The sequence below is a fragment of the Lonchura striata genome, chromosome 6 (genome assembly GCF_046129695.1).
Source record: "Lonchura striata isolate bLonStr1 chromosome 6, bLonStr1.mat, whole genome shotgun sequence".
NCBI classification, from domain to species: Eukaryota; Metazoa; Chordata; class Aves; order Passeriformes; family Estrildidae; genus Lonchura; species Lonchura striata.
In genome coordinates this window covers 55,029,693-55,057,312 of record NC_134608.1, presented here as the reverse complement: position 1 = coordinate 55,057,312, position 27,620 = coordinate 55,029,693, and the positions used below count along the sequence as shown (strand labels likewise).

Genomic DNA, 27,620 nt, shown 5'->3' with positions numbered 1-27,620 from the left:
TATGGGCCATTGAGCTGCTTGTTACAGATTTTTTTTCCCTTTCCCTGCAGATGTTGCAATCTCAGTCTGAGACCTAAGAATGAGCGTGGATTCATTTCTATTTGCACAGCTTCATGAGAAAGAACAGACTTGCCAGTTTGCCCAGTGTCTCCAGTGATCTCATTAATCTCATTAATCCCTGGAACTCCATTGTGAAGTGTACTCATGCACTAGACCATTCTGCTGCTTATGTGCAGTGCATGGAGAGATTTTAGATCAATATTTTCATTTGACTGGTTGTTCCCTTTTGGCAGAAACAACAAAAAGTAAAATCTGCCTCTCCTATATGGAACAATTCCACACACTGACACTTCCAAACATTCCAAACAGAAGCATAACCTAATATTTTGCTGTATTTTGTTCTCCACTTGACCCACAAGTCCTCCAGTTTCCACCTAAGGGTGACAATTTGGTGACTCCAGGTGTTAAAATCCCCACCAGACTCTTTAGTTGCATTCACTACCAGCTAGCGAAAAATTAAAGGACTCTTTTAAAATATGAAGTTTAATTCTCTCCAGATTGATAAAGAGTGGGTTAGGAGCTCATAATTTAGAGTTCAAATTTATTCCAATGGACAAGTAGTCTGGATTTTTAGGTTACAGATTTTTTTTTTTCATGCCTGTGAGTAGTAAAGAACAATTAAAACAAGTTAAAATTGTTGACTATTCTTCCTACTGTAGTTGAACCTGGAAAAACAATGCTCAGTTTTTCAAAAGGTTAAAGATTATTCCTGTTTAATTTTTAAAGTTGTAGGATTAGGGGTTTTTTGTTTGTTTGTTTGTTTTGGGTGTTTTTTGGTTGTTTGTTTGTTTGGGTTTTTTTTGTAACAATCTTTAATTACTTCACTGTCAGTGTCAAGGACTTACAGAGCCATGTAATGTCTAGTATTAAAAACCTCTTGGTAGATTTGATCCCATACCCCCCAAAAAAACACCCAGAACGGAGGGTTTTAAGGGAAAAGACAGTCTTTCACTTGGTCAGAGCATGCCAGAATATCTCTGTTTGAGGTGATCCCAGATAATCTGTGAGGGGAAACAAAGGGAGTAAATTCCAGTGCCTTTCTGCAGGGGTCTGAAGACTCTGAATTTTCTCCTTTTATAGTGAATTTTCACAGGTAGACCTTCCAGCCTTATTTTGTGCTGTAAGAATCCTGGTGGTGTAAGAATCCACTTTGCTGTGGCTGGAACCTGGGTGAGCAGAGTCCATTTGGGCAAATCATCTCTCCTCAGCCTTCCACAAGTCTTTTTTCTGTGTTCCACTTTCACATCTAAAGCATTTAGGACAAGCTCATCTAAAGACATTCCTGCTTTTTGATAATTGGGCACCTCTTGGAAGCAGAACCCAACTCCTGGGCACGAGTGGAGTGAGGTCACTCCTTCCTCCTGAATAAATGCCATTAATGTGTGGGCAAGTGAGGTGGTGATTAATTTCTGAGCACTGTGGGCCAGCAAAAAGCTTTTAAATGTTAAGTTAAGGCTAAGATTGCAACAGATAACCAACCTGGAAGATGGGGTGCAGAACAATGTGTGAATTCTGACACAGACTAGACTTCCAGTCACTGAATATTGCATAACCTGAGATAAATAGAAATCGTTGTTGTGAAGCTTAAAAAAAAAAAACCCTCAGGATGGAATGCTTGTTGAACATAATTCTGCCTATTTTTGAGTCTGTCAGCTGTAAAATTCATCTCCTCATTAAAAAAAAAAAGTTAAATAAACCAAAGTTTATGAAACATATGTTTGCATTTAAAACTGTTTTGCTGTTCATTCTGAGAGGACTTTGGAGACATGGCCTGTGTTATAATGCCACTTCCATTAAACACTGGAAGCTCAACTTTTTTACAAAAAAATTCACACAAACATTCTGCTCTTAATCCAAACAGAGGGGTTATGAACTGAACCCTCAAACAGAAACTTTCAATATTTGGCTTCTCAGCTCAGTAGCACCAATCTGGGATGCCAACCAGTATGCACTGTAATTAATAATTGTTGTTAAAAAAGGTCCTAAAGGCAGAATACTCAGTGCATATAGCTTGTCTGCTTTTTTAACCAAATAAGGGAATAGGGCATTTCACTGTTTATAATAGCAACATGAAATACGATGTTTCAAACTGTTAAAGAAAACACTTTTAAACTTTTCCTGCCCATTTCCAAGTTTCTTCAGCTTTAAAAAAAAAAAAAATTTAAAAAATAACAAAACTGGCTACAACCCTCTGGCAGATTTATAGAAACATTGGTTTTTTCACTTTTCAAAACACTTTAACAAAGCTCCAGAGATGAACAACATATCACCCAAGTTCTGGCAGCTATGCCAGAATTGTACACACAGTTCCCAAAGAGTAAACACACAAAAATCAATTCCAGGCAATGACAGAAAGTGGAACTAATTAAAGACTCCAAAGCAAAATAGATAATTTTCTAAGACAAACATATCAATATTTATCACACAAGTGAAGCTGGTGCTACAGTGAGTCTGGTGGTATTTATAAACATACACCTAGCACAAGAACATGTTGGTAATTATAAATTAATGTTAATAAAATACATATAAATACTTAAACCCTACACTGGGCAACTCTTAAACTGCTGCTTTAGCCTCTTACCAAAACTTAAATATTAGGTTGTCTGACAGCATCCTAAAGTTCTTTAATGATTTATTACTATCCTCTCTTACCATTAAAACTCTTGACTTAGCCAGAGTTCCTTTTGATCACCCCAGGCAGATTCAAACCACAAAATCCTCATCACACATCTCTCTTTCCAGTGTTTTCATCCCCCTGCAAGCCCAGGAGCTGCTGAGCAGAGCTCCCCTGGGCTCTCCTGCTGGTAGTGCCATTCCTACCTGGTGCTGACTACCCCTTCATCCTGCTGGAGTCTTTCTTGGCACCACACCCAGCCCACAGCAGCAGAAATACATCCCCAGTATTTTATTCTCTGCTTCCAGTCTGGGTTATGGGTTGAGCTGAAACTTTAAGTCAGCAGGTGCTCACTGTCCAGAAGCAAGAGCAGTGGGGTGTAGGCAGGAGGAAAGGATGTCTTCCTCCACCCTGACCAAAATCTAGAGAGCTATCATCATTTTCCAGTTTTGCAAGGCTCAAAGCAGGTACAGCTCTGCCAGATGAGGTTTTTATCATCAGCTGAGTGTTTGGTGTTCAAAATCAGCACAGCCAAACACCCCCAGAGTGCTGAAACCACTGCTGTCACCTCCCTTTTTTCACAGCCAGGTTCCTTTAACGCAAGAAGTGTGTGTTTATCAGTGCTTGGTTTTGTTTCTAGCCCCGTGTGTCACAGAAGCAAGGCACTTGAGGAGGAGGCAACTCTTCCTTGTCACTGAAAATGGTCATTGTGTACTGGTGACAAGTGGGAGGAAGTGGGGAGAAGGGATGAATAGGGGAATGGGTACAAGTTTCATGAGCTCTGTGCACTTCTCCATTCAGGTTAGCTACTTCTAATTCCCTGCTGGATTTTATTCTTTAGTATGCCCAAGGTTTCTAGCTGCTTCTGGGTTTTGCATGTATCAAATGCATTCAGGAAACACTAATTCCTTTTAAAGGACAGCTCCAGAGCTGATGGATGAAAGTCAGCTTTGCAGATCAAAGTTCCTTTTCCTCCTCAATACAAATAGAGTCTTGAAAAATCTGCAGCACACTTGCACAGCACAGAAAAGAAACAGCACCATGACTCAAAAGCTTTACTTTTGAGCTTGAGTTTTGCAGTTTGGAAAGGCGAAGGTACAATTTCTTCCTATTTTTTTTTATTATTATCTTGGGTGGAAATTTAAATGTAACAGCAAGAAAGCCTGGTTGTATTCATCATTTCACTTTCTTTCTAGTTGCTTGGTTAGTAAGAGAGTTTCTTGTCTGCAGGAAAGGTCTGTGCTTTGGAAAGAACTATTTATTTCAGCTTGATTGAAACACTATATGCCATATTTGACAGAGTGAATGAAATAAAGTTCAGGAAGTTTTTGCTGCTGCCTGAAAGGAAATTTTATCAGACCTGACATTCATGATGTTAGAAGTTTCAGTATTCACAAAGGGCCATGTTTTAACTTTTCTGACTGATTCCAGTTCAGGCTGAAGTGCCACATCCAGCATCATGGTTATTTATGATTTCATAAGAAACTCTTTCCCTTTTTCCGAGCTGCCTCCTCCTCTGGGACATCACTAAAATGTGTGCTGTCATTGAGAGATTGTTTGAGGAACTGGATCAACTGAACAAAATCCCAAATCTTCTTTTTCTTCCTTTCCTCATTCAGATAAGTTGCCTGGGCTGTTCCACACATGCTTGCAGAACCACAGTTCAGAGGAGGGAGTGAGTGCAGCAATAAAAGGCCCAGCATGTACAGGAAGAGGGATAGATTGAGCCAGAGCTGGCACCAAAAGTTGTTCCTGTGGAGCCATAATCGCTGTCTGATTGCATTATCAAGTATGGACTACCTTGTTTCATTAAATCAATGATCCCAAATCCCCAGAGAGCTGATTCATATGTCGGAGGGAGATATATTAAATATTCTGGGTGGATAAGAAACAGACCTTTGGTGTGAAGGTCAAAAATCTCAGGACAGCTTTGGCAATGACAGAAGCTGCTCTGGTGTCCTTGCAGAGCTTCTCTGGGACTGTGCTTGGTTTGGATACTCTGCAGGGGGGGATGCTGAAGTCATGGTTAATGTAAGACACTTAGCAAAAACATCTCAGCACTATTGGGCAAATATCTGCAGCTAAAAGAGATGACAAATGAAAGGAAGGCAGAAAGATTAAAATGTATTTATGGGAGGGGAAAAAGAGAAGACAAACCCAAACACAACTGCAGGAATAATGACGCCCAAAAAGTCAGCAAAGCACAATGAAGACCTGAACAAAAGTATCAGGTGATGATGCTGAGTTTTAGTGAGGGAGCTGATTGTGGAATATCCCAGCAGTGTCAGACAGGAGCAGCTCTGCTTGAAGAGATGTTGTGCAGCTCAGCACAAGCAAAACTCCAGCTCTGGAATGTGCAGGAATTAATGCTGCATAATGCTAACATACACACACAGACAAATGCTTGCTGCATAATGCAAGCAGAACCTCTAGTATTTTTGGAATTAAGCAAAAAGAGAGAAAAAATAGGATTAGGCAACAATTGGACACTCCTAAACTAGCCTGCTCCTCACCTCTACTGCATCCCAACACCCACCTAAGTGATTGAATAAAAAACCCCTCACAGACCTAGAAACTTCAGTAAGTCAGAGAGTCCCCTGATTCCAAGGGCTGGTAAGTGCAGTGGAAGCCCTGATGTCAAAGCTGGATAGGCCAGGCTTTGGTCCCAGGTTTGCAGAAGTGATGGGGTTTGTCAGAGTTGGGTCTGCTGTCAGTAATGCACGAGTGTATTACTTATTATTACTCATTATTTATTCACAAGTAATGCACTTGTCAATAAAGCACAGTCAAGTCCACTGACTCATATTCATAGGAAAGGTAATGGTGTGAAAAGGATTCACATCTCATGACTCCCTTCTCCTGTGTTTTATCCATAGATCCATTTTTGAGACAGGGGATCCTTCTGTGTTTGTGATGAATGTAAAGAACACATCATGTCTTCAACATATATATATATATATATATATATGTATTTACAAAGCCCAAAGAGTTTTCTCACTTTGGAAACCATTGATAAACAGTTTTACCTCCATTAAGTGGGTAACAAACACAGCAGTGAACAGGGAGTTCATAACCTAGATGAACACAGAGAATGGGAAAAGCAGACCTGTTCAGGTCCAAACACAGTCAGTTATTAGGAAGATCTTAACCATGAGATCTGTGTCACTACAGAACCATTTTCCCAGGCAGAATATGGGAATATTCTGAATAACAGGAGCTTGAAACCTTCATACCTGGACTATGAATGGAATAATCTATCTGTGTAAGGTCTGACTACACAGAAAAGGCATTTTAACTCCATGCAGGGCTCACCTGGGATTTTAAATGAGTTAAAACAGTTTAACACTTGCAAAAAAGAGAAAAAATCATTTTCTTCTTGTGATTGCTACCTGCTGACTTAAGGAATTCACCTAAACGAGATCTCAGTTAGGGATGTCTCCCTAAAGACCTCATGTTGACCTGGAAAATGTTAATTCTTTTGAAAACTCCTTGTAACAGTGTTTGTTTAGGCTAGGAAGAGGGAAGGGCTAGATGGATAATTGCCTTGAACATTAGGAAGACATAAAAAAATCCAGGGAGAACAAGAGTTCACCTAAGAAAGCAGGAAACTCCTCGGGGGGAAACCTTCAGTATCGGAAGTCAAAGAGGAGAAAAAAATGAAAAGCTAGGAAAAGTTAGGAAGAAAAACACTCTGCCAAATCCATTCCCTGAAGCCCAGAGCAGCCTTGCTTTCATTCATTGCTCTAAATCGTGGCATTCCTTTGAATTGTGCTCCCTTTTCTGAGCAGCAGAGCCTCAGCACCCACAAAGGTGATGGGGCAGGGCTCAGGTGGCCCTTTCCTCCCACCACAGCTCTTCTGCTGGGGTTTGCACCCTGCTGGGGCTCCTGCTCAGCCCCGGCACTGGGGAAATCCCCCTGCTTTGGGTGTGCAGACGCCCAGATTCCAATAGATGGGATCATGATACATGAAGAACTTTCCTTAGTCTAAATATCAAAACTTCCTCTCTAGTCAGCTTTATCATGGAAACACAGATTGATTGAAAAAGGGCTGGAAATTTTAGTAACACAAGCATAAGTGATGTTTCTATAGGAAAAAAAAGAATAAAAATTCGAATGGTCCTTTGTCTCAACTTTGCATTTTAGGGGTATTTGGCATCTTTTTGTTTCAAGGCTGGATTCCTCCTTTATAAAACCATGGATACAGGATTTCTCCTTCCTCGAGAACCATCTGTGGTGGGAAATAATCCATATTCTAGCTAGTAAAAGAAATGAGGCAGCAAGAGATGCACATGGCAGGGATTACTCTCCCAGTCCTTTCAGATGCAGGGATGATAAAATATTGCATTGCTTTCCTTTCTTTTTCCTTCAAAACCTGTCTCACTTGACAAGGCTATCAAGAGTTGTTACGGGGTTTTTTTTCTGATTTATTGTATGGGAAACGTTTTTATCTTGCTCCTCCGGCTTTTTGGTGCCCCCTCGTGTTTAAAAGAACGTGATAAAGATCAGTTGCATCTGTGTGTCTTTTAAGATGCAGGATTCATGGAGAGGAACTTAAATAATTCTGCCTGAGAAAGGCGTGAGAAATAGGGAATGGGGAAAAAAAGATACTTTAAAAGCTTTTTTTTTTTAATTGAAAACAGAGTTTTATCTTGTATTTTTTCAGGATTGTTTTTACATATGTCCAGCTGTTCTCAAACCCACTGATAAATTAGTTACTTATAAGTTTGTAAAAAGCACATTTTTTAGAAGTATTTTAAAATATTCAGAAAGAACACTGAGATTTCTTCCCTTTATTCTGTTCAGGTTTATTGTCCATATTCAATCACTAAATAATACTCTTCATTATCTGACAGTGAAAGGTATCTGAGGACTTATTTTCAGGTAATAATATTTTAAGGTGTGTGAATTGTTGGGTGCACAGGTTTTACATGGAAAGAAGGAGAGAATGAGCCACTGGAAATTCTCCTGTGTCACTGGTCCCTTTCACACCTTCTGCCAAGTCTCTCACCTCATGACTGCTGATAATCCTCATCCTCAGGGTATGTGCTGGCATCTTCCCATGGGAATTCAACCTGCTGCTAAGATAAAAGAATTCTGTATTTATACATATAAAAATTATATATAGCTATAAGAATTTGGTTTTTATCATTGGAATAGCTGATAATATGGGCCAAAAATTATGACATATGTTGAAAACCCTGTGTTTTGAAAGGGAGCATTCAAGAGCTGCTCTTGAAAAGAAATCGCCAGAATCACCAGAAATGTTTGTGAATTTTGGTGTCTATTTCCCACCTTGACCTACATAAATGATGCACACAGAACTTCCTGAACCCACTCAAATTCATTTTTCATCTGTGGCCAGCAAGAGGCTGCTGTGATGGGAGTTCACCTGTGAAACAGAAAACTCCTTCGTGTGACTCCTGGATCTCAGTCCTGACAGAAATAGCAGCTGAACACCCTTTCTTCTCTTCTTGCAGACAGATCTGACAGTCTGTAAGGGAGCTACAAAAAATCCTCCCATGACAGATTTGCTCCTAAGTGGTGCAATTAAAAAGATTTATTAAGATTCCATGGAGAAGGGGGCATTAGAGCTGAAGGAATTGCCTGGATGTCACAGCTGCCCTGACAAGAGCCAACAGCTCATCAGAGGAGTTTGACTTTGGATTAGTCACACTGAATAAGACACAAGGATTTTGCAAACTTTGTTTATCACAATTTTTTATCCCTTCTTGTCCAGCTCTCCCCTCTTATTACTAAATTTAGGCCACAGCTCTGCTTTTTTGGTGTCACCTCGGTTTTGTCATCCCCTCTGGCTTTGCCTGCCTTCCTACACTGATTTTTCCTGGAGCTGTTGGGATCACACAGGACCCAGTGCTGGCTGCTTGTTTTTCAAACACCAGTGTTTGCTGCGAGTGGTGCATTTTTATGGCACCTTTGTGTACAGTAACAAATGGCTTGTCTTTGGTAATCCTGATTACCCATCTGGATATAGACCGGCTACTTATATTTACAGGTATAATACAGGAAGGTATGCAGCACTCAGCCTCACCAGGAAACAATCACTGCTGCATTATTTGATTTTTATGGATCCAAAGCACAATATAAAAAAGTCTATATTCTTTCCTGGACCCATTTGATATTCAAACACATGCACGTGAGGACATGGCCATACCTGATCACCTCAGCAGGACTCAACTGCTGCAGGTGATACTCTCTCATGCTAAGATCAGTCTAAGGGGGGGTGATTTCATATTGAAACATCCTTCATTTTGTCTCTGTTTCTTCCTTTCAGTACCTGTCCTGCAGAAACACAGAGTTCTGAGGCTGAAAAAGTGAATACAGCTGCTCCTTTAACCAGCTCACCACTCTCATGCAGTTTCTCATGCAGGCCATAGATGTCTGTGCTTTGGAAAATATTGGTGAACGTCTCTGAACCTGCCTCTGACTCAGCCCTGGACTGGATTCTCAGCTCATTGTTCTCCTGTTTTCAGGGAATCTTCACAGAGATTCCGACTCAGTTCATGATTCAGGTGTTTAAACCACAAACACCTTGGAGATATACTGTGGAGTTTAAAAAAAAAAAAAACAAAAAACAAAAAACAATCTATGAAACATACAAAAAGATGTAACCACCAGTTGGAACTGAATAAATGGAAGTACAGAATTGAAACCTACATTTCAGAGATAGTCTTATGTGGAATTTCATCGGTGATGTCTCAGGGATGGACAAGGAGCAAAACCCCATGGGTTGGTCTCTGGGTTCTGGAAGAACCAGCACCTCCTTTGGCAAGTGCTGTCAAAACTCTGAGCTTTACAGAGTCTCTAATCTCCAGTGCATAACAAATCTTGAGCAGTTTTAGTGGATATCTGCTGATAAGGAAGGAGAATATGAAATATTTAGGTCCTGGCATGTGAAAACCATCACTGCTGATGGCAAAACTCCCATCACAGTTAATGAAGTGTTAAAACCTTGCCTCTCAGTGGCCTGCCAGTGCATGCAGGATGCTAAATATGCTGTAGAATGACTGTAGCATATGGGGCTGCAGCCTCCCAGTACCCAAGCCACTTAAAGTATTAACCTGACTCACTCTTTGTCGTTCTTTGTATTTTACAATAAAAGGCTTTGCTGCTTCCATTACAAATGGTGAAACCATTGCAGATTCAATATGAAGTCGCAGTAAACACCTGGGGTAAATGTGTGTTGAGGGAGATGATGCCTCCTATAAATGCAAAGACTTGGAGGGGAGTCACAAGTAAATGCTTCACCCTTTCTTCCTCCTTGTGATTCAAGTGAGTAAATCTCTACAGGTAGCTTCTGCTAAGTGATTTTGTATCATTTTTTTACCTTCACCGCTGAACACCAAAGACACAGAAGTAGGGTGCAGCATGCTGGAAGATGGAAACACTGTGGGCTAATTTTTGCTTTGGACTGTACAACCAAAGGAAAACAAAATGAAAAAAAAAAAAAAAAAAGTAAAAATAAAAACAACAACAACAAAAAACAAAACTAAAGTAAATTTTAAGAACCATTCTGATTTTTCCTCTCATGGTTACCTGAAGATTCAGTTCAAGAAGGTTTGTGCTGCTGTTAGTCACAAAGACCAAAGAGCAGGGAACACAGGTTGCCGTGTCTGATGGAAATGGCCATGGGCCAATTGTCTTGCCTATGGCAAGAAGTGCTTGGGATTAGGGAAAACTTTTCTAAAAGCATGGATAATTTTAAGCACAGCGCCAGGATCCCACAGGAGATGGAGACGGACGATGGCGATCTCACCGAAACTCGCACCCGCAGTAGTTTGGCTCCGGTTCCACCAGCTTTGGGACTGAGAGGGAGACTGGATGCAATAGCAGAGGGTTCAAAAGAAGCGGGAGCGGGCTCTGTTCCCCTCCCGCCCCTCTGGCCGCTGCAGCTGCGGCAGCGCTGTCAGACTTTCCTTCCCCGAGCAGCGGGAGCGGCCGTGACTCAGCCGGCCGGAGTCAGAGCCGCTCCCGGCAGCGCGGCTCTCGGCATCCCCCGAACTCCTTCCAAAGCCGGCCCGTGCTCCTTGCGACTGCAAACCGCGCGGGGAAGAAGTGGGAGGTGCTCCGACACTCGGAAACTTCGTCAGCATTGATGGGAAAAACCGGGGTGTTTCCCAGATTCGTGGCTGCCAGCAGCTGGTGAAAGTATTTTGTAGGGACCTAAGGAAGGGAATAGTCCTGCTCCTCCTGGGCATTGCTATTTACAAGGAGTACAATTTTTTTCCTCACTGAGCTTTGCAAAATGTTAAATCACTAAAAAAAAAAAAAAAAAAAAAAGGGAAAAAATTAAAAAATAAGCAGAGACTGCTCACAGATGTAACAGACCTAAATGAGTTCAAAACAAACTGTGCTTTAGGTACATGAGCTCTATGTAAATGCTGAGTGCTACAGAGCCAAAAGAACTTGCCATACTCGCAGGTCCACCTCCCCCAGGACCCACTATCTGTCAGGGGTAAGCAGCAATGAAAGGAGATCAGAAATAGAACATCCCCACAAGTGTCTCTCCAACCACCAGGGCTTTGAGAGCTTACTAAGCTGAAAATTACAGTCAGACTCCTTTGTACAGTAGACGCCATTGGAGCAGCTTTTTGGTAAATAATTCTCATCCCTTTTTTTTTTTTTAAAAAAAAAAGCTTCTGGCTTAATTTGTATCTCATGACAATGTAACAGTGTTCTGTATTCTGTGTATAGGTTTGCTCTGTGTATTGTTTTACTGGCATATAGTAATTTACTTAATAATCCTATGGTTTTAGTGCATTACATGACAAAACCAGCCATCCTATTTATTTAATCTTGCCACCTGCTAATTCCTCTGGGCATGCCTTAACTTTTATACTGTGACTTATCGCTCCCTGTTTACCTTTCCTGCGCTGCCAGTGGTTTCAGGGCTCTCTGGAACCTGATTCTACACAACATATCCTCTTTTCTTTTTGCCTGTGAGGCCGTGACAGGCAGGCAGCGTGCTGTGTGTGGTGGGGAAGGAGAGGGGCAGGGGCTGTGCTGCTGTCACAGCCAGGGTTTGTTTCACCATCATGTGATTGTGTTCACGCTGCCCCGGGTGCCTGCCAGGGACTTGGGCTCTTATCTCTGGGTGCCCCAGCTGAGAGCAGAGCTGCAGTGGAGCCCTGCCTGCTCTGAGCACCCCTCAAAAGCATAAAAGACTTCAGAAAAACAGTCCAGATGCAACTCCAAGGCAGAGGGGTGGGTGGGTGGTCGTTTGCCATTTGGGGTGGTGGGGCAAGTGCCACACACAGGCATTTCCTCAGAGCACGAACACCCTGAGCACACAGAGCCTCCACTCCAGAGCACAGCAGCCCAGAGCTGCATTATTATTGTTCAGAAGGCACACAATTAATTTCACAGACTGTAAATATTTCCAGCAAGAGCACTCACTGGAGGTGGGGGTGCCAAGACCCGCTGTCGTCTTCCTCACTGCTGGGAGAGCATTTTTGTTTTATTGCACAGACAGAGGGTTCTCCATGCCCTCGCCATTCTTCTCACAAGTATGTGTTGAGATGGCATGCTGGGTTTATCACAGGCTGAGGAAGAAAACTGGAGCTGGAGTCTCTGCTTCCTGTCATCCCAGCAGCTGATTTTAGCTCGTAGGGCTCTTGAGAAGAAAAATCGCATTTCGTCTGTGCCTGTTGGAGTCTGAGCAGTCCCACAGAGTGGCTCTGTCACCTCAGGTGAGTGGTCCGGCACTTGTTAGCCCAATTACAAAACCCATATGCCCACGCAGGGGAGGGAATATCGACAGGCAAAAGGAATACTGTGGGGAAGTAGTGGAGGGGGATGGAGGTCAGGCAGGCTCTGCCCAGACTCATGATTTCTTTAGCATGGTTTCTTTAACTCTCTTGTTATCTTTACAGCAGTTTCCAACGATGGGCTTCTCCAGAGAAGCTAAAGGATCTGCCAGAGCTCATCTAGAGCTGTGGGATGGGAATTTGTTGTCCTGCCTCTCAGTATTACAGGGTGGAGCACAGGTTCCACACTGCGCTGAGATTTTTACATTTCCACTCAAATCATGTCAGCCTAGGACCTTCTAAAATAATACCAGGAAATTAATGTATTTTAATTTTCAGGACACCAAGATAAATTATTGCTCATTAAGACTTAAACATCTCAAATGAGGCAGTAATGTCAGCTTTATTTTTTTTCAGGAGTGAAGCTGGAATACACACCTGAAAACACATTTTAATTCTCAAAATCTGACTCATCAGATAAAAACTTCCTAAAACCTGCTACAAAATAATGTCATGAATCAGCTGATCTACCTCTGGCTGGGCTTTCAGTAGGGAAAGCCTGCTGAAAGCCTACTGTCCACGAGGAAAGGTGGCACTTCAATGATGAAGACCCTGTGCATAAATCCAGGTTGAATTCCCATCCCAGCTCTATCCAGCAGATGCTCACAGAGCTTGTGGTCATGATGAGATGGGATACTGGAATCTAGCACGATTCCCAGATCTCTCTTTGTGTCTCACATTTGTAAAACAAATATATGTATTGGTCCTGTGCCCACATTTGGGTCTGTGGCACATCTTCATCCAGAATAAATTAATTACAGGCGAAGGGAAAAGAGCATGTTCCCAAGTGCCTTTGATCTGGGGGTTAAGAGAACTGGTGAGTAAGGCTTTGGTGCAACACAATCTGCTTGCCCCTTCCCCTGCTAAAATTAAACCCAGTGATGTGCACTTTAAAAATAGTCCCATCCAAACTGTCCCAAAACCAGACCAAAAGTTAAAATGGAGCAAAAAAGATAGGAAATGTTGCCTGAAACCATCCTGACTCAGGGCCTCTAGGGCTTATATTCCATGAAGGGAAAATCCACATACGTAAGTTTCCTTGTTCATGCATTTACCACACTGTGCTTTCTGCCTCTGCTGTCAAACCCCCAACCAACCCAGGAAAGATGCTTTTACAGTTCTCCAAAAAACAGCCCCACAGAGACACCCAAGCCATAACCCCCAACATATTCAGTAGCAAAGGGGAATTCAGAATGGAATTAGAACCATTATCTGTAGCCTAGGGGTGAGTGCCACCTGCAAGATGCCACTCAGCAATGGCCCTGCAATTTCCCTGGATGCAAGTGGGCCAGGAAGGACCTGGGTACAGCAAGAGCATGGCAGTGAGAGGAACTTGCAAATGTGGGACACTCGGGGGCTGCCTGCCAGAAGTTGGGAAGCCTGCTGAGCCTCTTTCCTTCTGGCAGAGCCCTTGCATACTCCTGGCTTTGCATTTTTGAGGGTTAAGTGCTGGTCTGAGATTACAATTTAAAAAAAAAAAAAAAAAAAGAGAGAAAGCAGTCAGAGAATGGTGCAGAGATATCTGTGTCAGGTTTGCCTGAGTAGGTTTCTGCAGCACAGCACGGGCTCAGGCTGAAACTTTGGAGAGGACCAGGGAATCCCTGTGGGGCGCTGAAAAGGGGAATGACCTGAAATCCTACTCCACCCCCTGTACAAATACTGTAGCCACACAGCGGGAGGTGTAAAAAGTGAGCGCCAGCTATTTTACACCTCACATTTCTAAAAAAAAAAGTTTAAAAATTTGTTCTTTGGGGGCCCGAGTTTGTTGGTGTCTATGGCGACATTCGGAGCATCCCTCCAGGACCAGACCTGGGAGAAGAAGCTTTCCCGGGAGACGGGCTGCCCTGGCTGCCGGCACAGAGGATGGAGAACTTTAACCCTGCTCTCGCAGCTGGGAATCTCGTCACCTTTCCCACCGGGACTGTGAGAAACACGGGGGGTGTCCAAGCCCGCACTTTGGGCAAAGGGGAAACGATCGCGGGGCTTCAGCAGCAAAACCAGCCTCGCTTTTCCTCTTCACCTCGGGAAAAACGGGAAAGTGCAGGGGCAAAAAATAATAAATAAATAAATAAATAAATAAAGATAAAATAAAAAGCCCTGGAAGCGGCGCGGGGGGTTCCGAGCGCGGGGCGCGGCGCAGCGCAGGGCGCGCTGACCTTCGCGGCCGCGCTGTCCCCGCCCGCAGCTGCCGCCGTCGCTCCGGCGCCGCCGCCCCGCGCCCAAGGTCAGCCCCGCCGCGGGTACGCGCGGGGATTGCGCGGGGACTGCGGGGGGCGGCCGGGCGGGGAGAGCCGCGGCGTCACCGGCAGGGCAGGGCAGGGCCGGGCAGGGCGGGAGGAGGGCCGGCTCCCCGCGGAGGGCCGCGCTCCGGCGTGCCGGGCCGGCTGCCGCCCGGCGCTCGCGTTTAAATGTGCCCGGGGGCGGCGGGGCGCTGCGCGGAGCCGCTCCCGGAGCAGCGCGCCCGCCCCGGCAGCAGCGCGGGGGGGTGCGAGGGAGGAGGAGCGGCGAGAGGAGGGATCCTGGCAAGTTCACTTTGGTACCAAGTGGCAGGCGGGCTGCGGAGCTCGGACGGGCGATGGAGAAGGATGAGATCCACCTGCGCAGGCTGCCGGCCGCCGCGCCCTGGGGACCGCGTAAGTCTCGGCCGCCGCCGCGCTGGGGAAGGTGCGGGATGAGGGCGCGCTCCTGCCCGGCCGGGGACGGGCTCGGCGGGCGGCCGCCCCGATAAGGGATTTATTATTAGCGTTTCATCGACTATTTTTAAAAATCCAGAAATAATCGCCACCGAGTACCAGTGAAATGAAATAGCTCGTCTCCCACCTCCCGCTTTCCTCCTCCCGCCTCCCAAAGCGTAAAACAGTGTGAAGTCCTTTTAACCTATATTAATATCATAATTAAAAGCTCGTCTAACCGCGGGAGGCCAATCTAATTATGAAAAATTGCCGGAGTACCAAGTATATGTGACAAATCCTTGAGTTGATGATTGCTGTTAATTCACACCGTGCCGCGGAAGACGAGCTAAAAAAAAAAAAAAAACCAACTTGCTAAATGAAATGGATCTGTCTGAGATTGTCAGTAATGTTTTTATAGAACGGAATAAATCATGTATCTCACTATCATTAACTAATGTGTTCAGCAAAAGAAATTATATATATTGGAAGGGGAAAATACATTCCTTGGCTGAGAAGTTGCAGAATGTTTGGAGCCAATGAGCAGATCATTTAAGTGGTAGGGGGTGGGAATTTCCTTGGCTTCCCTCTGGAAATAAATCACGGCTCAGTGTCTGTGTGCATGCATGTGCACCCACATGCGCGTTTGTATAAAATCTGTGTATAGAAAACCTTCGTGCACACGCACTGGGACACAAATTTTGCAAACACTATTTACTGAATGCATTTTTTCTACTAGCTTGGAGACAATAAAACCAGAACTGAGATGCTAACCAGGAACGTGCTGGAACACTTCTGATTATCCGGCTGAATTGTATACAAATGAAGTAAATTTAGCATGGCACCATTTATAAATTCCATGCTTTACAATCAAAATTCCAAATCTAGCTGTTTGCAGCTAAGAATAGCGCAGGGAGCCCTTTTCTTTACTCCCTCTTTTTGGATTCCCACGAAAACCGTGATCCTAGAGCCTGCTCATTAAATAGCCAAATATTTCACTGGAGTTCAGCCCATTTCTAGAAGAAGTGCTGTTTACTCATCAAACCTAGGCTGGCCAGAGTGTTCAGAATTTAAACTTTTTCGTTAATGTCTGAAATAAAACAGGTGGGCTTTATATCTAAGGAGCAGGGGACAGGGTTTCTGCATGATACTGGTTGTCCCACCTTAACTTCTTCCTGGAAACAAGGAGCTCCAACTTTGCACAACTGCAATGGAAGGCAAGTAGATCATGGGAGGCTCAAGTGTTGTGGCAGTACACTAACAGAGATATCAGTAAGAGGACTAAATGATAAAATAGCACTGGAACTACCATTACTCATGGGGCAGGTGGCAATTTATCACGAGGTAATCACAGTGATAGGGTGGTGAGATCCTGAGAAATCATTTGAGTGGCTTTTTATCTTTGAGAAGCACAGTCTTTTGCAATGACATTATTTAATTTACTGAATCACCCCTTAGCAGCATGAACAACTTCATTGATGAGTTCAAGGAGCAGTTTTGCTCTTGGCAGCATGTGTTTGTATTTCTACTGATAACCTATCCAAAAGAGCTTGTTTGTAAAAGCTGTTTCTAAAATGAAGCTCCTGTCTAATGACATAGCAGCATTTGTGGTATAAATTCATTTTGTGACTTGCTGGAGAGACACGTAGAGACCTATCCTTGAAGTTTTTGCATTCAAATAAATCCTCCTGCAGACAGCAAAGGAAACCTTCTCATTGCAAGGAGTTAGGAAAAAGTTGGGTGCAGCGAAAGGATGATGGAAGACAGCAAAGCAGAAGGGAAACTGTTCCCCTGGGCTCTGGGTAGATACTATCTGTTGCCTCAACCCAAAGTACTGTTTCAGTTATTGCTACAGAGGAGAAAAGTGAGCTCAACACATTATTTTTGGCCCTGTCGGTGGCATGAAAGGACAGGTGTCCTGAGCTACATCTGTGCCCTGAGGAGCCAGGCACCACAGCTGATGCCTGCCAGTTTATTGTGGTGCCCACTCCTTCTCTGTGCATGGCGTAATGAGTGCATCTGCTGAGGATGGGGTGAGGGTCACAACTGGGGTGGGCTCTGGGGTAAGGCAGGGGCATGTTGGCTCCTGAAAGGACTGTGGTGATATCCTGTCACTGGAGAGAAAAGCTTGGAGGCACTGGGACAAGTGCCCGGGACTAAGCCCAGCTTTAGAAGTCAAATCTTTACCCCTTAACCTTTCAGCAGTCAAAAATCCCCTGAGCAAACATCTGCCCCCTTTGAAAACAAACTTAAATTATGTCAGACCAGTGCCCCCAAAAATGAAATATTTCTTCCTCTCTTCTCTGCAAGACCTTGTCCAGCCCAGAGCTGGGAGTTCCAGCATGTCTCCATGGGTTTCTGGTGTGTACAGCCCATCTTTCCCTGGTAGCACTGCAGCTCCTTCCATTAACAGTGAAAATGATGGAGCATATTAAGCTAATAATTAATCAGAGATGACAAGGGACTAATAACTGTATTGATTTAATTAGGACTTCTTTTCCAGCTCGGTAACTTGCAGTCATGCACATCATTAACTTAATATTTTAATTTGTCGTAATAACTTATTAATTCCTGGGGGTGAGCGTGCACAGGGCCAGGGCAGGGCTCTGACTTGGTGCCGGGCTGCAGGCATGTGCCACGGGGAGCATTCCCTGTCCTGCCCCAGGCTGGCAGCAAGCAGGGCAGCCTGGCAGTCCCTGGGAGCTCTGGCAGGGCATCAGGGTGTGGGAAATGGGGCATCGTGTGGTGGATGTGCTGGGAGGATGGTGGAGAGCTCTGGGGCCACACGCCGAGGTTGCATGGGTGTGTGATGTGAAATATGGGGGAAAGCAACGTGCCAAAACAGAAGCAGGCAGCAGGGTAACCCTGGGAAGCAGCAGTGTTTGTTGGCATCGAGAAGGGAAAAATGTTCCTTTTGACTCGAATTGCACCCTTTGGGTTCTGGCAGTTTTGAGAAAAGGAAATGCTTGGGGATGTGCTGTGGTTGGAAAATAAGGCTCACTTTTAATTAGGATCACTTTGGGGAGAGGAAGAAAGGAAGGGGCTGTGATAGGCAGGAAAAGCTTTACTGTGTGAAAGGCTGATGAAAGCCAAATTTGGACCCACTCTCATTTTATTGGGGATACTTGGCACTAACCAGGGCATGGTTGACATCTTACACAGCTGGGTCCTGGGTGAGGTCCCCTGGGATACAGCTCTGACCAGAAACCTCTCCAGCAGGAAGGAGCTGTTCTCACAGAGGTCACAGTGCTGAAGAGGTGCTTGTATCACACTGTACAGCAAGGTCTGTGACTCCTGGGCAAAGAGAACCCCTTAGCCTCCACACAGTGCTCAGCAGCTTTCTCCCTCTTGTACAGGTACTCGTGAATCTTTGCCCTGTGCCTTTGGAAGGCTGATCCCTCTGCTAATATCCTCATTTGCCGCAGAGGGCAGTCAGCGCAGGGGTGAGATCTGGGAAAGCCAAAGGCACCAAGCAGGCTCCAGAGGAAAGCCTGTCCAAAGTCCTTGGCAGTGTCCTCAAGCAAGATGACTGGGAATTTGAAGTACATCTACACTATCAAAACTTGCATTTCATATAGAATTCTTGGGTCAGGGCATAGGTGCACCACTGGTTTGGTGAGCTCTAGGAACAGAAGTCACCACACTCCTTATTTCTTGTGAGTGTTTTCAGGGATTCTGACAAAGCCCTTCTGCTTCACAGCCTCACATTTTATTATACAAGCCATGTCAGCAAAGTGGGATGAAAGAGCTCTGTATGATTTCTGAGACTGCAGGAGGTGTTCAGCTGGCGTGGCATTATTTGCCTCCCTGACCTCACCCATGTTTGCAGCCAAACTGGAGATCAGGACAAGACCTGCAGTTCTGTCATAGGTACAAATCCCAAAGGGAAGGGGCTTTACAAATGACAAATTTTCAGGGGTTGGCAGCTTTGCTGGGGCCCTGTCACGGGGTTATTTTCAGTGGTGCTAAGTCATCTTGTGCCAGCTGTTAGGTCTGAGCAATGCCACTAACACTGCGCCACTTTGTTCTGGTGCTTTGAAGAGCACAGAGATAGTGGTGTCTCCATTGTTCCTGCGAGGTAATTTATGGTCAATGTGGGCCTTTTAGCAACAACCACAATGTCTGCCTGGCCCGGGGGGCTGGGAATACACAGGAAGCAGAGCTCCTCTGCATTAGTCACCAGGTTTAGTCCTGGGCGAGCCCACATGCCCTCAGGGAAATAGATTCTTATTTATTTGGTTTAGCCTTTGATTCGTATCCCTCATCCCTCTATTTCTGAAAGTAGTACTACATCCTGGTGGGAGGGCCAGCCCTTCTCCCTGCTCCCTAACCTCCCTGCACCTTTAGCCTTTCTCTGCAGCAGCTGACCTGTGTCCCCTCTCCGTCCTCATCTTGTCTTTGTTCCATGCCTTTGTGCTGCTCCATGTGTTCCAGCTTCCTTTGCTCTTTCCAGTGGCTTGTCCCTGCCTCTCCTCTGTGACTGGCCCACATGCTAGTGTTTGCTGTCTTCTTTGGACTCCCACAGTTCACATTTTTTGAACTTTCTGTGTCAGTCTGTCCTTCCAGCCATTACGGAAACTATTTCCAGATTTGAGCTGATGGAAAGATAGCAGTAACACCAGACCCAGTGCCATTCCTCTTTAATATCTTTGCCTGCTTACCTTATCTACATATCTGATTTATTCTTGGCAGCTCTATCTGTGCAAGGACCTGGATGTACATTCTTATTCCTATCTGTGGTATATTAATAATTTATACAATTACTGAGATGGCCTTTCAGACTGCAGCTCTTTTCTTTTTTCAAACTGACACAAACACCTATGACTTTTTCCACACAACTGTAAGTGCTCTGTGGGAGTTTAAAAACCTGAACTCTGTTATGAAAAGCCTAAGTGGTTAGCAGGTATCAACTGCTTTTTTCATATCCTATAGATTACTGGACTTCTACCATGACATTAGTGATACACAACAATCTGAGTTATGTATTCCTGGCTCCCAGTCCTGCTGGTTTACCTCTCCCTCTATTTGTATCCTGATGAGTACAGACCAAAACAAGAAAAATCTCTGTTTTCTAAACATGCTGCAAAATATTTGGTGTCCCTTTTACATCTTCATTGACGTCAGCTGATATCTTGCTTGCAGAACAAGCTTGCAATGTGCAATAGGGATCCATGTGTTGATAACTAAAGTTTACTAAGAGAAAATGTGCCGGGAGAGAGAAATTCATTCCACAGCATTCAATTAGTGAAAAAAGGAAAAAGTCTAGCAACTAAATTACATTTTCAGAGCAGATTCAGGACACACTGTTAAAAATTGAATAGGAAGAGCGAGCAGATAGTGACTTCAGTGACATCATGGAGGTAAAATAATGAACTCTGAATACATTTTAAACTCTGCTTTTCAACATGATATTGTAGTTCTATAATTTTCTTAAGAAGTGAAAAGGGAGCCAAGGTAGAAGTTTCAGGGCTAAGCATCATTCAAAGTTTTAGAGTTTTTACTACTTTGAAGTAAGGGTGGTTAAAGACACTTGTCCAGAGCAACACTGACAGTCAGAGAAAAACCTTTTGCGTATTTGTATCTGACCATTTGCACTTTGGCATCTTTGCTGCCCACGTACCACAAGACATGTCGATGAGCATGCCTTGCAATTCTTCCCAGATTTTGGAAGGCAAAGATTCAAAATATGGTGTGACTTTATGCTTGTGGTATGACTGCCCAGAAAAAAAAAAATTACTTCTGCGGGCCATAAGAGATGGAAGCTTTTGTGCAATCCTGTTAAATTCACCACAAGTGCAGCACGGCACTGTTGGCCTCAAAAGGTCTTCCACTGTTGGATTGGTGCTGCTTTGGCAAACCAGCAAGAGGAGGGGAAGGTGTGTGGGTGTCCTGAGGTCACTCAGTGTCTGGGAGTTGAGCATCCAGATCCAGATTTAATCATCATCTCTTTGGTTTTGATTAGCATTGCCACAGTCACAGAATCCCAGTGTGGTTTGTGTTGGAAAGAGCCTTAAAGGTCATCTTGTTCCACCCCCTGCCATGGGCAGGGACATCTTCCACGATCCCAGGTTGCTCCAAGCCTTGTCCAGACTGGTCTTGGACACTTCCAGGGATGAAGCAGCCACAGATTCTCTGGGAATCTGTTTCAGGGCCTCACCACCCTCACAGGGAACAATTCCTTCCCAATATCCCGTCTGAACCTACCCTTCCTGTTTGAAGCCATTCCCCAAGGGCACTCCAGGCCCTTGTCCAAAGTCTCTCTTCAGCTCTCCTGGAGCCCCTTTAGGCAGTGGAAGAAGCTCTAAGGTCTCTCCAAACCTTCTCTTCTCCAGGCTGAACAGCTCCAGCTCACCCAGCCTGGCTCTATAGATGGCTCCAGCCCTTGGGGCATTTCCATGGCCTCCTCTGGATTAATTCCAGCACATCCACATCCTTTCCAAGTTGGGGCTCCAGAGCTGGATGCAGTGTTTCAGAGTAGAAGGGCAGAATTCCCTCCCTCACCCTGTTTGCCACGCTGTTTTTGGGACATCCCAGGACATGTTGGGCTTTTTGGGCTGCCAGCAAACCTTGACAGCTCAAGTTGAGCTTCTCTTCAGCCAGCAACCCCAAGTCCTCCTCAAGGCTGCTTTCAGTCCATTCTCTGCATCTGGGGATTGCCTCAACCAGGATGCAGGACTTGGGCTCTCCATATGGAGAAGGCAACCTGGACCTTGGGCTATTTTCCCTGGTGTTTGACCTGGTGTGGGCACTGCTGATGGAAGGTGTGTGGACAGCACACACTTTTCCTATTAATTTCCTTGTTCATGATGTACCAGCTGGTGCCAAGGTGCATCTGTAGGGAGGAATCTACTGCAGGACCACTGGAAGGGGGAGACCAAGCAGCTGCAGCCTGTGTGATGACAGCACACTTTCCTGCTAGTGGAAATGACTCCGTTATTGTCTGTATCCTGTGTTCCTGGCACCGAGTCTGGGACTAGTCTAAAGAAGGCAAATGCTTCTCTGTGAGTAGTCTGAATGCTGGTATGTGGTCAGCAAACCCCATCCAGATGCTTGTATCTCACTGCAAACTTTTGGATGTTCTTCTTCTGATGAATGGCAAGAACAGGTTACTAAAAATAAATGAATGGTTTTCCCTTTTTACTTCCTGTGACTTAATATACTTTATTTATCTATATAGCTACTAGTCATCATCATTCTTCAGCTCACAAGAGCATAAACAGAAACGAGCCTGAGTCACAAAGTAAGGACGTGGAACCAGGCTTTTTCCAGGATTTTCGCCAGGTGTCGGAGTTGCAGCTCCAGGGTCAGTGAGGGAAAGGGCTGGCTCTGGGGTTGTGCCTCAGGGGTCTCACACATGGCATGGGCAGCATGGAGGGGAAAGCTGCTTTCTGCATCTGCCTCTAATGTGGTTGACCTTGCAGCTCTGTGCAAAGTGTTTAAAAAAAATATCATTAGAAGTGGAATTCTTGAGGTTAATTGATCACTAAGTAAGAAAAGTGAGATTCCAGTCAATTATTCCTCTCACACTATTCCTAAGGTCCATCAGACCAACATCCAAAGCATTACTTTTCTTTAATCATCTCAAGCAATATATGTTCACAAATTTATTCTCCTAGGGCATACAGTCAGTTCATCATGCTTCTGCCCCAAACCTACCATAAATTTGAATCAAACAGACCTGAAAATAAATGACTGTTATCAGGAATTTTAGGTAGAGGTCTCCTTTGGGTGAAATTTAAGGCTGCTTCTGTACAGCAGTAGCAGAAGATGCTGTAATTTTGTTCACTCATTAAAAATGGTGAGTAATCTAAGTTAAAACATGCTGAGCACCATTTCCTTTTCCAGGATATGTCTTGGGAATACCTCTCCTACTGGCAAACAGAATAATGAAGAGTGAGTGTCCATATACTCCATTTTTTTTTTTAAATCAGCATAACTGATTGTACAGAGGGTGTGAATTCAGTAATCCTTAATTTATATTTCAACGTTTCTGGGGTTTTGGGTATCAGCACTGTACTAGCAGGGTTTTGTTTGCAGGCTCCCACAATTTGTCTTTTAGGGTATAGCATTGACAGGGACATAGATTTGAAATGTTATTTCATCTTTGAATCTTTATTGCTGTCAATAATCCATTTGCCAGAGAGCTGAGGCCAGCTAAAGGCATGAGAAAGCAGCTTGAGGTACATTGCCGGGACACACTTCAGCTAACAGAGACAACTCTTCCTACAGATTTCACATTCAGTCATTTTGGAGAAATATTGGACTTCATGTGCTCTGAGGTGTTTTAGATGATGTTTGGGCTCTTGGAACAGAAACAGATCCTGTTTCGGAGCAATTGTACTCAAGGATACACAGGAGATCCTTCTTTAACTCCCAGGTTAAGAGGCTGAACACCAAAATCATGTCCCAGCCCTTTTGTATGTGCTTTAGAAGGTATTTCTGTATCCACAGATGTTGGAAGACTTCACAAACTTTAGGGAGACATTGTGAGAGCCCATCACTCCATTTGCATTGCATTCAAGTTGCAGAACTTCTGGCATATGACAAGAATGAATATGTTGAATTGATGGGTTTGATGTCAACAGAGAACAAAACTGTCATTTTAGTTCACTTGAAATGGATCCAGTTGAGAGAACATTTGTCCAGGATAAGACCCTGTGCACTGTGTAGGTGAGGAACAAGCAGAGTGCTCTGTGTCTGGCCCAGATCATACAGGGTAAAACTGTTCTAGGTGCTCCTTACTTCAGAAATGGAGTTTGAGCTACTGGCCCGTGCTTATTCACTCTGCTGCTTACTTTGTAGGGGACTGAGGAGTGCCATCACACTGAAAAAAATAAATAGCTTATTTTGTAAATTTGCAGCTGATCATTTTCTTTTAAGCATGAAACTGCTTTCTCAAACACACTGAAAATAATGACAAGTCATTGGCTACAAGAGAAATTGTGCTCTGTTCTTACAGTGCCGTAATGACTTGTCTCTTTTGTGTTGTGATAAAGTATCTTTGACTAATCTTAACCATTTAAGCCCATCTAACAATATAAATGAATAGTTGGATAATGAAAACCAGAAACCATCTACTAATTACCAGAGGAAGAGCAGAAACAGGTTTTGGTTTAGGTTTTAAACATCATTACATACCAGAGGCATAGAAATCAAATCTAAGCCTTTTAAAGCTAGTAGTTCCTAAATGGCAGATGAAATAATTTAATTTTTAAAGCTTCTTTTTGTAGCATCTTGCTAAGAAACTCTCAGAAGAACCAGATTATAGTTTCTAAAACAAGATCTTTGTTGTCTTGATAATATAAATTAATGAAAGCTTTTCTTTTTCTCCCTTTTCAGTACATTTTCTCAGAATAGTTCCTGGGGGCTGTGTCCTGCAATCCCCTGTACCCTCTGGCCCTCATCCAGAGAAGCACTTAAGTGTTCAAATAGCCCTGGTTTTGGTAGCAAGTGGGCAGTTGAGCAGGAGAGCCTCGTGTGTGCCCCGACAGCTTCCATGCCTCTGTGTCTAAGGGAAATGTGCAGCAGCTTCCCACCTTCCACGGCACCTTCTCCATCTGGCATGAGCAGCGCTTATCTCCCCAGCCCTGCCCTTCATTCACTGAGCATCTGTGCGAGGGGTTTTAAGGGTTCTTTAGCTGAAGTGAAGATCTATCTCTGCCTTCGGGGAGCTTCTCATGAGCTCTGCTCCAGCGGAGGCTTTGCCATCCAGTTTGGAAGCAATGTCTAATGGTAGCTGAGGATTTCAGCTCCTCATCAATCACGGCACTAGGTCTTTGCAGCAAAACACAGCTGAAGCAGTTCCTGGGAGCTTGGGATTGATTTCAGTCCAGCAATTACTCAGTATTGACTGACTTGAGCGGGTTTTCCGTCAGGAGCAGAGTTGTTTGCGGGAAGTTTCATGTTTTTCCTGTGGCAAATAAACTCAGGGACCCTATAAACATATTTCAACCTCAATGTGAACGATCTGATGTTAAAAAAAGAAAAAAGCTTTTAAATCCCACATATTGTATGTGTGTAGTCATTTAATATTGTAAGTAGGCAAATAAATACTTTTCATTACCAGATTATTACAGGGGAGTGTCTTTCCTCTGAAGTATGGTGTTGCTGTCAGAGCAAAACAGGGAGTTAATTCCAGCTTTCCCCCTTTTTTGAGTGCTCTTTCTGTTTCTTCGCACCACATTTTTCTTGCCACTGGTTTCTTTGTTACTTTGTTACTTAAAAAAAAAAAATATTAAGATTCAAAGGAAGGAGAAAAGAGAATATTAGAGAAACTAAGACCAAACTGGGTAGATAAAATGTTTCAGCTATCCACAGGCAGGAAATCTGAGCTTTTCTGGAACCTGAAAGAGTCCTGAAGCAGCCTCGTTATTTTTATATATTTATTTCCCTGTTTAACTGTTCTGCCTGTTTTTCCCACGTTATCATCAAAGTGGCCCCAGAAGGGGCAGTTGTGAAACAGAAACTATCTGTGAGCAGAGGAACAAAAACAGAGCTTTTGTTAAGCCTGGTTTTAGCAAAAATAAACAGCTTTAATTGCCACAAGTGTTTGCAAATGTTGCTGTTCTCTTCTAAGTGTGTTTTAATATGGGGGAGAAAATATGAAAAAGCAAGAAGAGATGTTGGTGGCAGCTCCATCTCTTGAAACTTGGATTGAAACCACCAGTGATGATGGTTTCTCCCTCTTCCTACCCTGTGCCCTGGCCAGACTGCAGATAGGTTTGCAGCACTGAAGGAAAAAATAGTTCCTTCCCCTGGTTCACATGAACTGCTTTGAACTGGAACAGATGTGGATGTACAGAACTGTCTGCTCACAGTGACTGTTCCATTTATAACCATGGGCTTTCTATTCAGGTCTCTTTATCATTTTAACTTATTTTCTGTTTCCACATGCTTTTCCACAATAAAATATTCTTAACTAAATGGGTTTTCAGATCCAAAGCCTTTGCTGGTATTATTTCTTGCTTGAAATTACAGTGACACTGATTATTGATCAATGACTTTTTGCTGAGAGTGGTGCCCAGTGGAAGCAAGGTTGAGTTTTGGCTTGTGGGATTTGTAAAATCAGTTTATTTCCAAATCAGGGCAAAATCCAGAGTCTGATGGTATTAAAATCTCACAAGAGTTTTTTGTAATATCCAGCTTCCAAATGGTATTTCTGTTGATTTTCTGCTTTGTTGACCTGTGTTTGACTCTGGTGTACAAAATAAGTTTGTGTGCAGCCCAGATCAGGATGGTTCCCGTAAGTACAGATAAGAGGTTTGGATTCAGCCACAAAAATTCAGTCGATGATGTTTGGTTTGCTTTGTGTTTTCCATGAACTTGTACTCCAGGGTATGTTCATTCACTGTTTGATTTGATTAAACATTCAATAATTAATTCTGCCAATGCTCTGCTGAGTAAAAGGTGAGTCCTGCAGTTTCCACAGGAATGTGTCCTGGGATGAACAAAAGGTGAAGTAAGAGATGAAATCAGTATTGGTGTTTGAGTAAAACTGATCAGTTTTGCCTCTCCAGTACTGCACTCACTTGAGCTGACCATGTGGCCTTTATTACAAGATTAGGAATTCATTTTTTTGGAGTTATTTCAGTTTGTTCTCTGGTTTTTCTATGGAAACAGTCAGTTGTTTGTACATTTGAGACATGTACATGTGTCAAGTTCTTTGAGTTCATGTTTTAGTTCATTGCTTTCTGTTGACATGGAAAACACGACTTTCATCAAAGCTGTGGAGACAGATAGGATTGTAATCTAAACCGTATTAAAAGGCAAACCCCTCTGTGACCAGGGTTTTCTTAGGGTTCAGCTTTGAACTGCCCCCTGCACTTCCTTCTGGGAAGGCCAGGGATTTTTCTTCACTTCATGTCTGAAGGCACTTTTCTGGTTGACTCAATACCACTGGGTGATAGAATCCCGTGAAGCAGTGCTGTGCTGGTGTTGGGATCTCTGAGGAGCAGTCCAGGAAGGCAGGGAATTCTGGTGCCCTGGCCTATGGACTCCTCATAGCATTGGGAGAGAAATGTTTTGCTGTTGTTGGGCTACCATGACATCACTCAGGTTGCACTGAGACAAAAGCAAATAAAAGTAGATATTCATGGTCTGGAAAAGAGAGTTTCAATTGCTCCCCAAGAAGAGATAATGAAGAAACAAAATGAATCTTCGTACTGAATCTGGTCTTAGCAATGTTAACAGGTAAGATCTCTCTTTCCATCTGTCCAGCTGATGTGGTGTAGGTAGACTGGTTTCTGACACACAGTTTGCTCTTGCTCAGACTCAAACTCAAACTCTTGTGTACTTGCCCTCCTGGGTGCACCTTCCAGTGTGAAGTGTTTCTCTTGCTCTTTTCCCCTTCCCAAGATCCATACACTTTCTATTTCAATAGCTCTAGCTTGCTTTATTTGCTCAATTTAATTTTAATTTAAAGTTTCTTCTCAGAAAAAAAAGTACAGATATTC

At 43.8% G+C, this 27,620-nt stretch overlaps 1 protein-coding gene across 1 annotated transcript in view; it reads left to right on the top strand.

Annotated features, from left to right (window-relative positions):
• The first annotated feature begins 14,887 nt into the window (after positions 1-14,887).
• The window catches only part of ANO1 (anoctamin 1), a 71,021-nt gene continuing 58,288 nt past the window's right edge, over positions 14,888-27,620 (top strand). Inside the window, exon 1 of the mRNA XM_077784365.1 lies at positions 14,888-15,132. Coding sequence (XP_077640491.1) covers positions 15,075-15,132 — 58 coding nt within the window. The 5' untranslated portion in view covers positions 14,888-15,074. The remainder of the gene's footprint in view (positions 15,133-27,620) is intronic.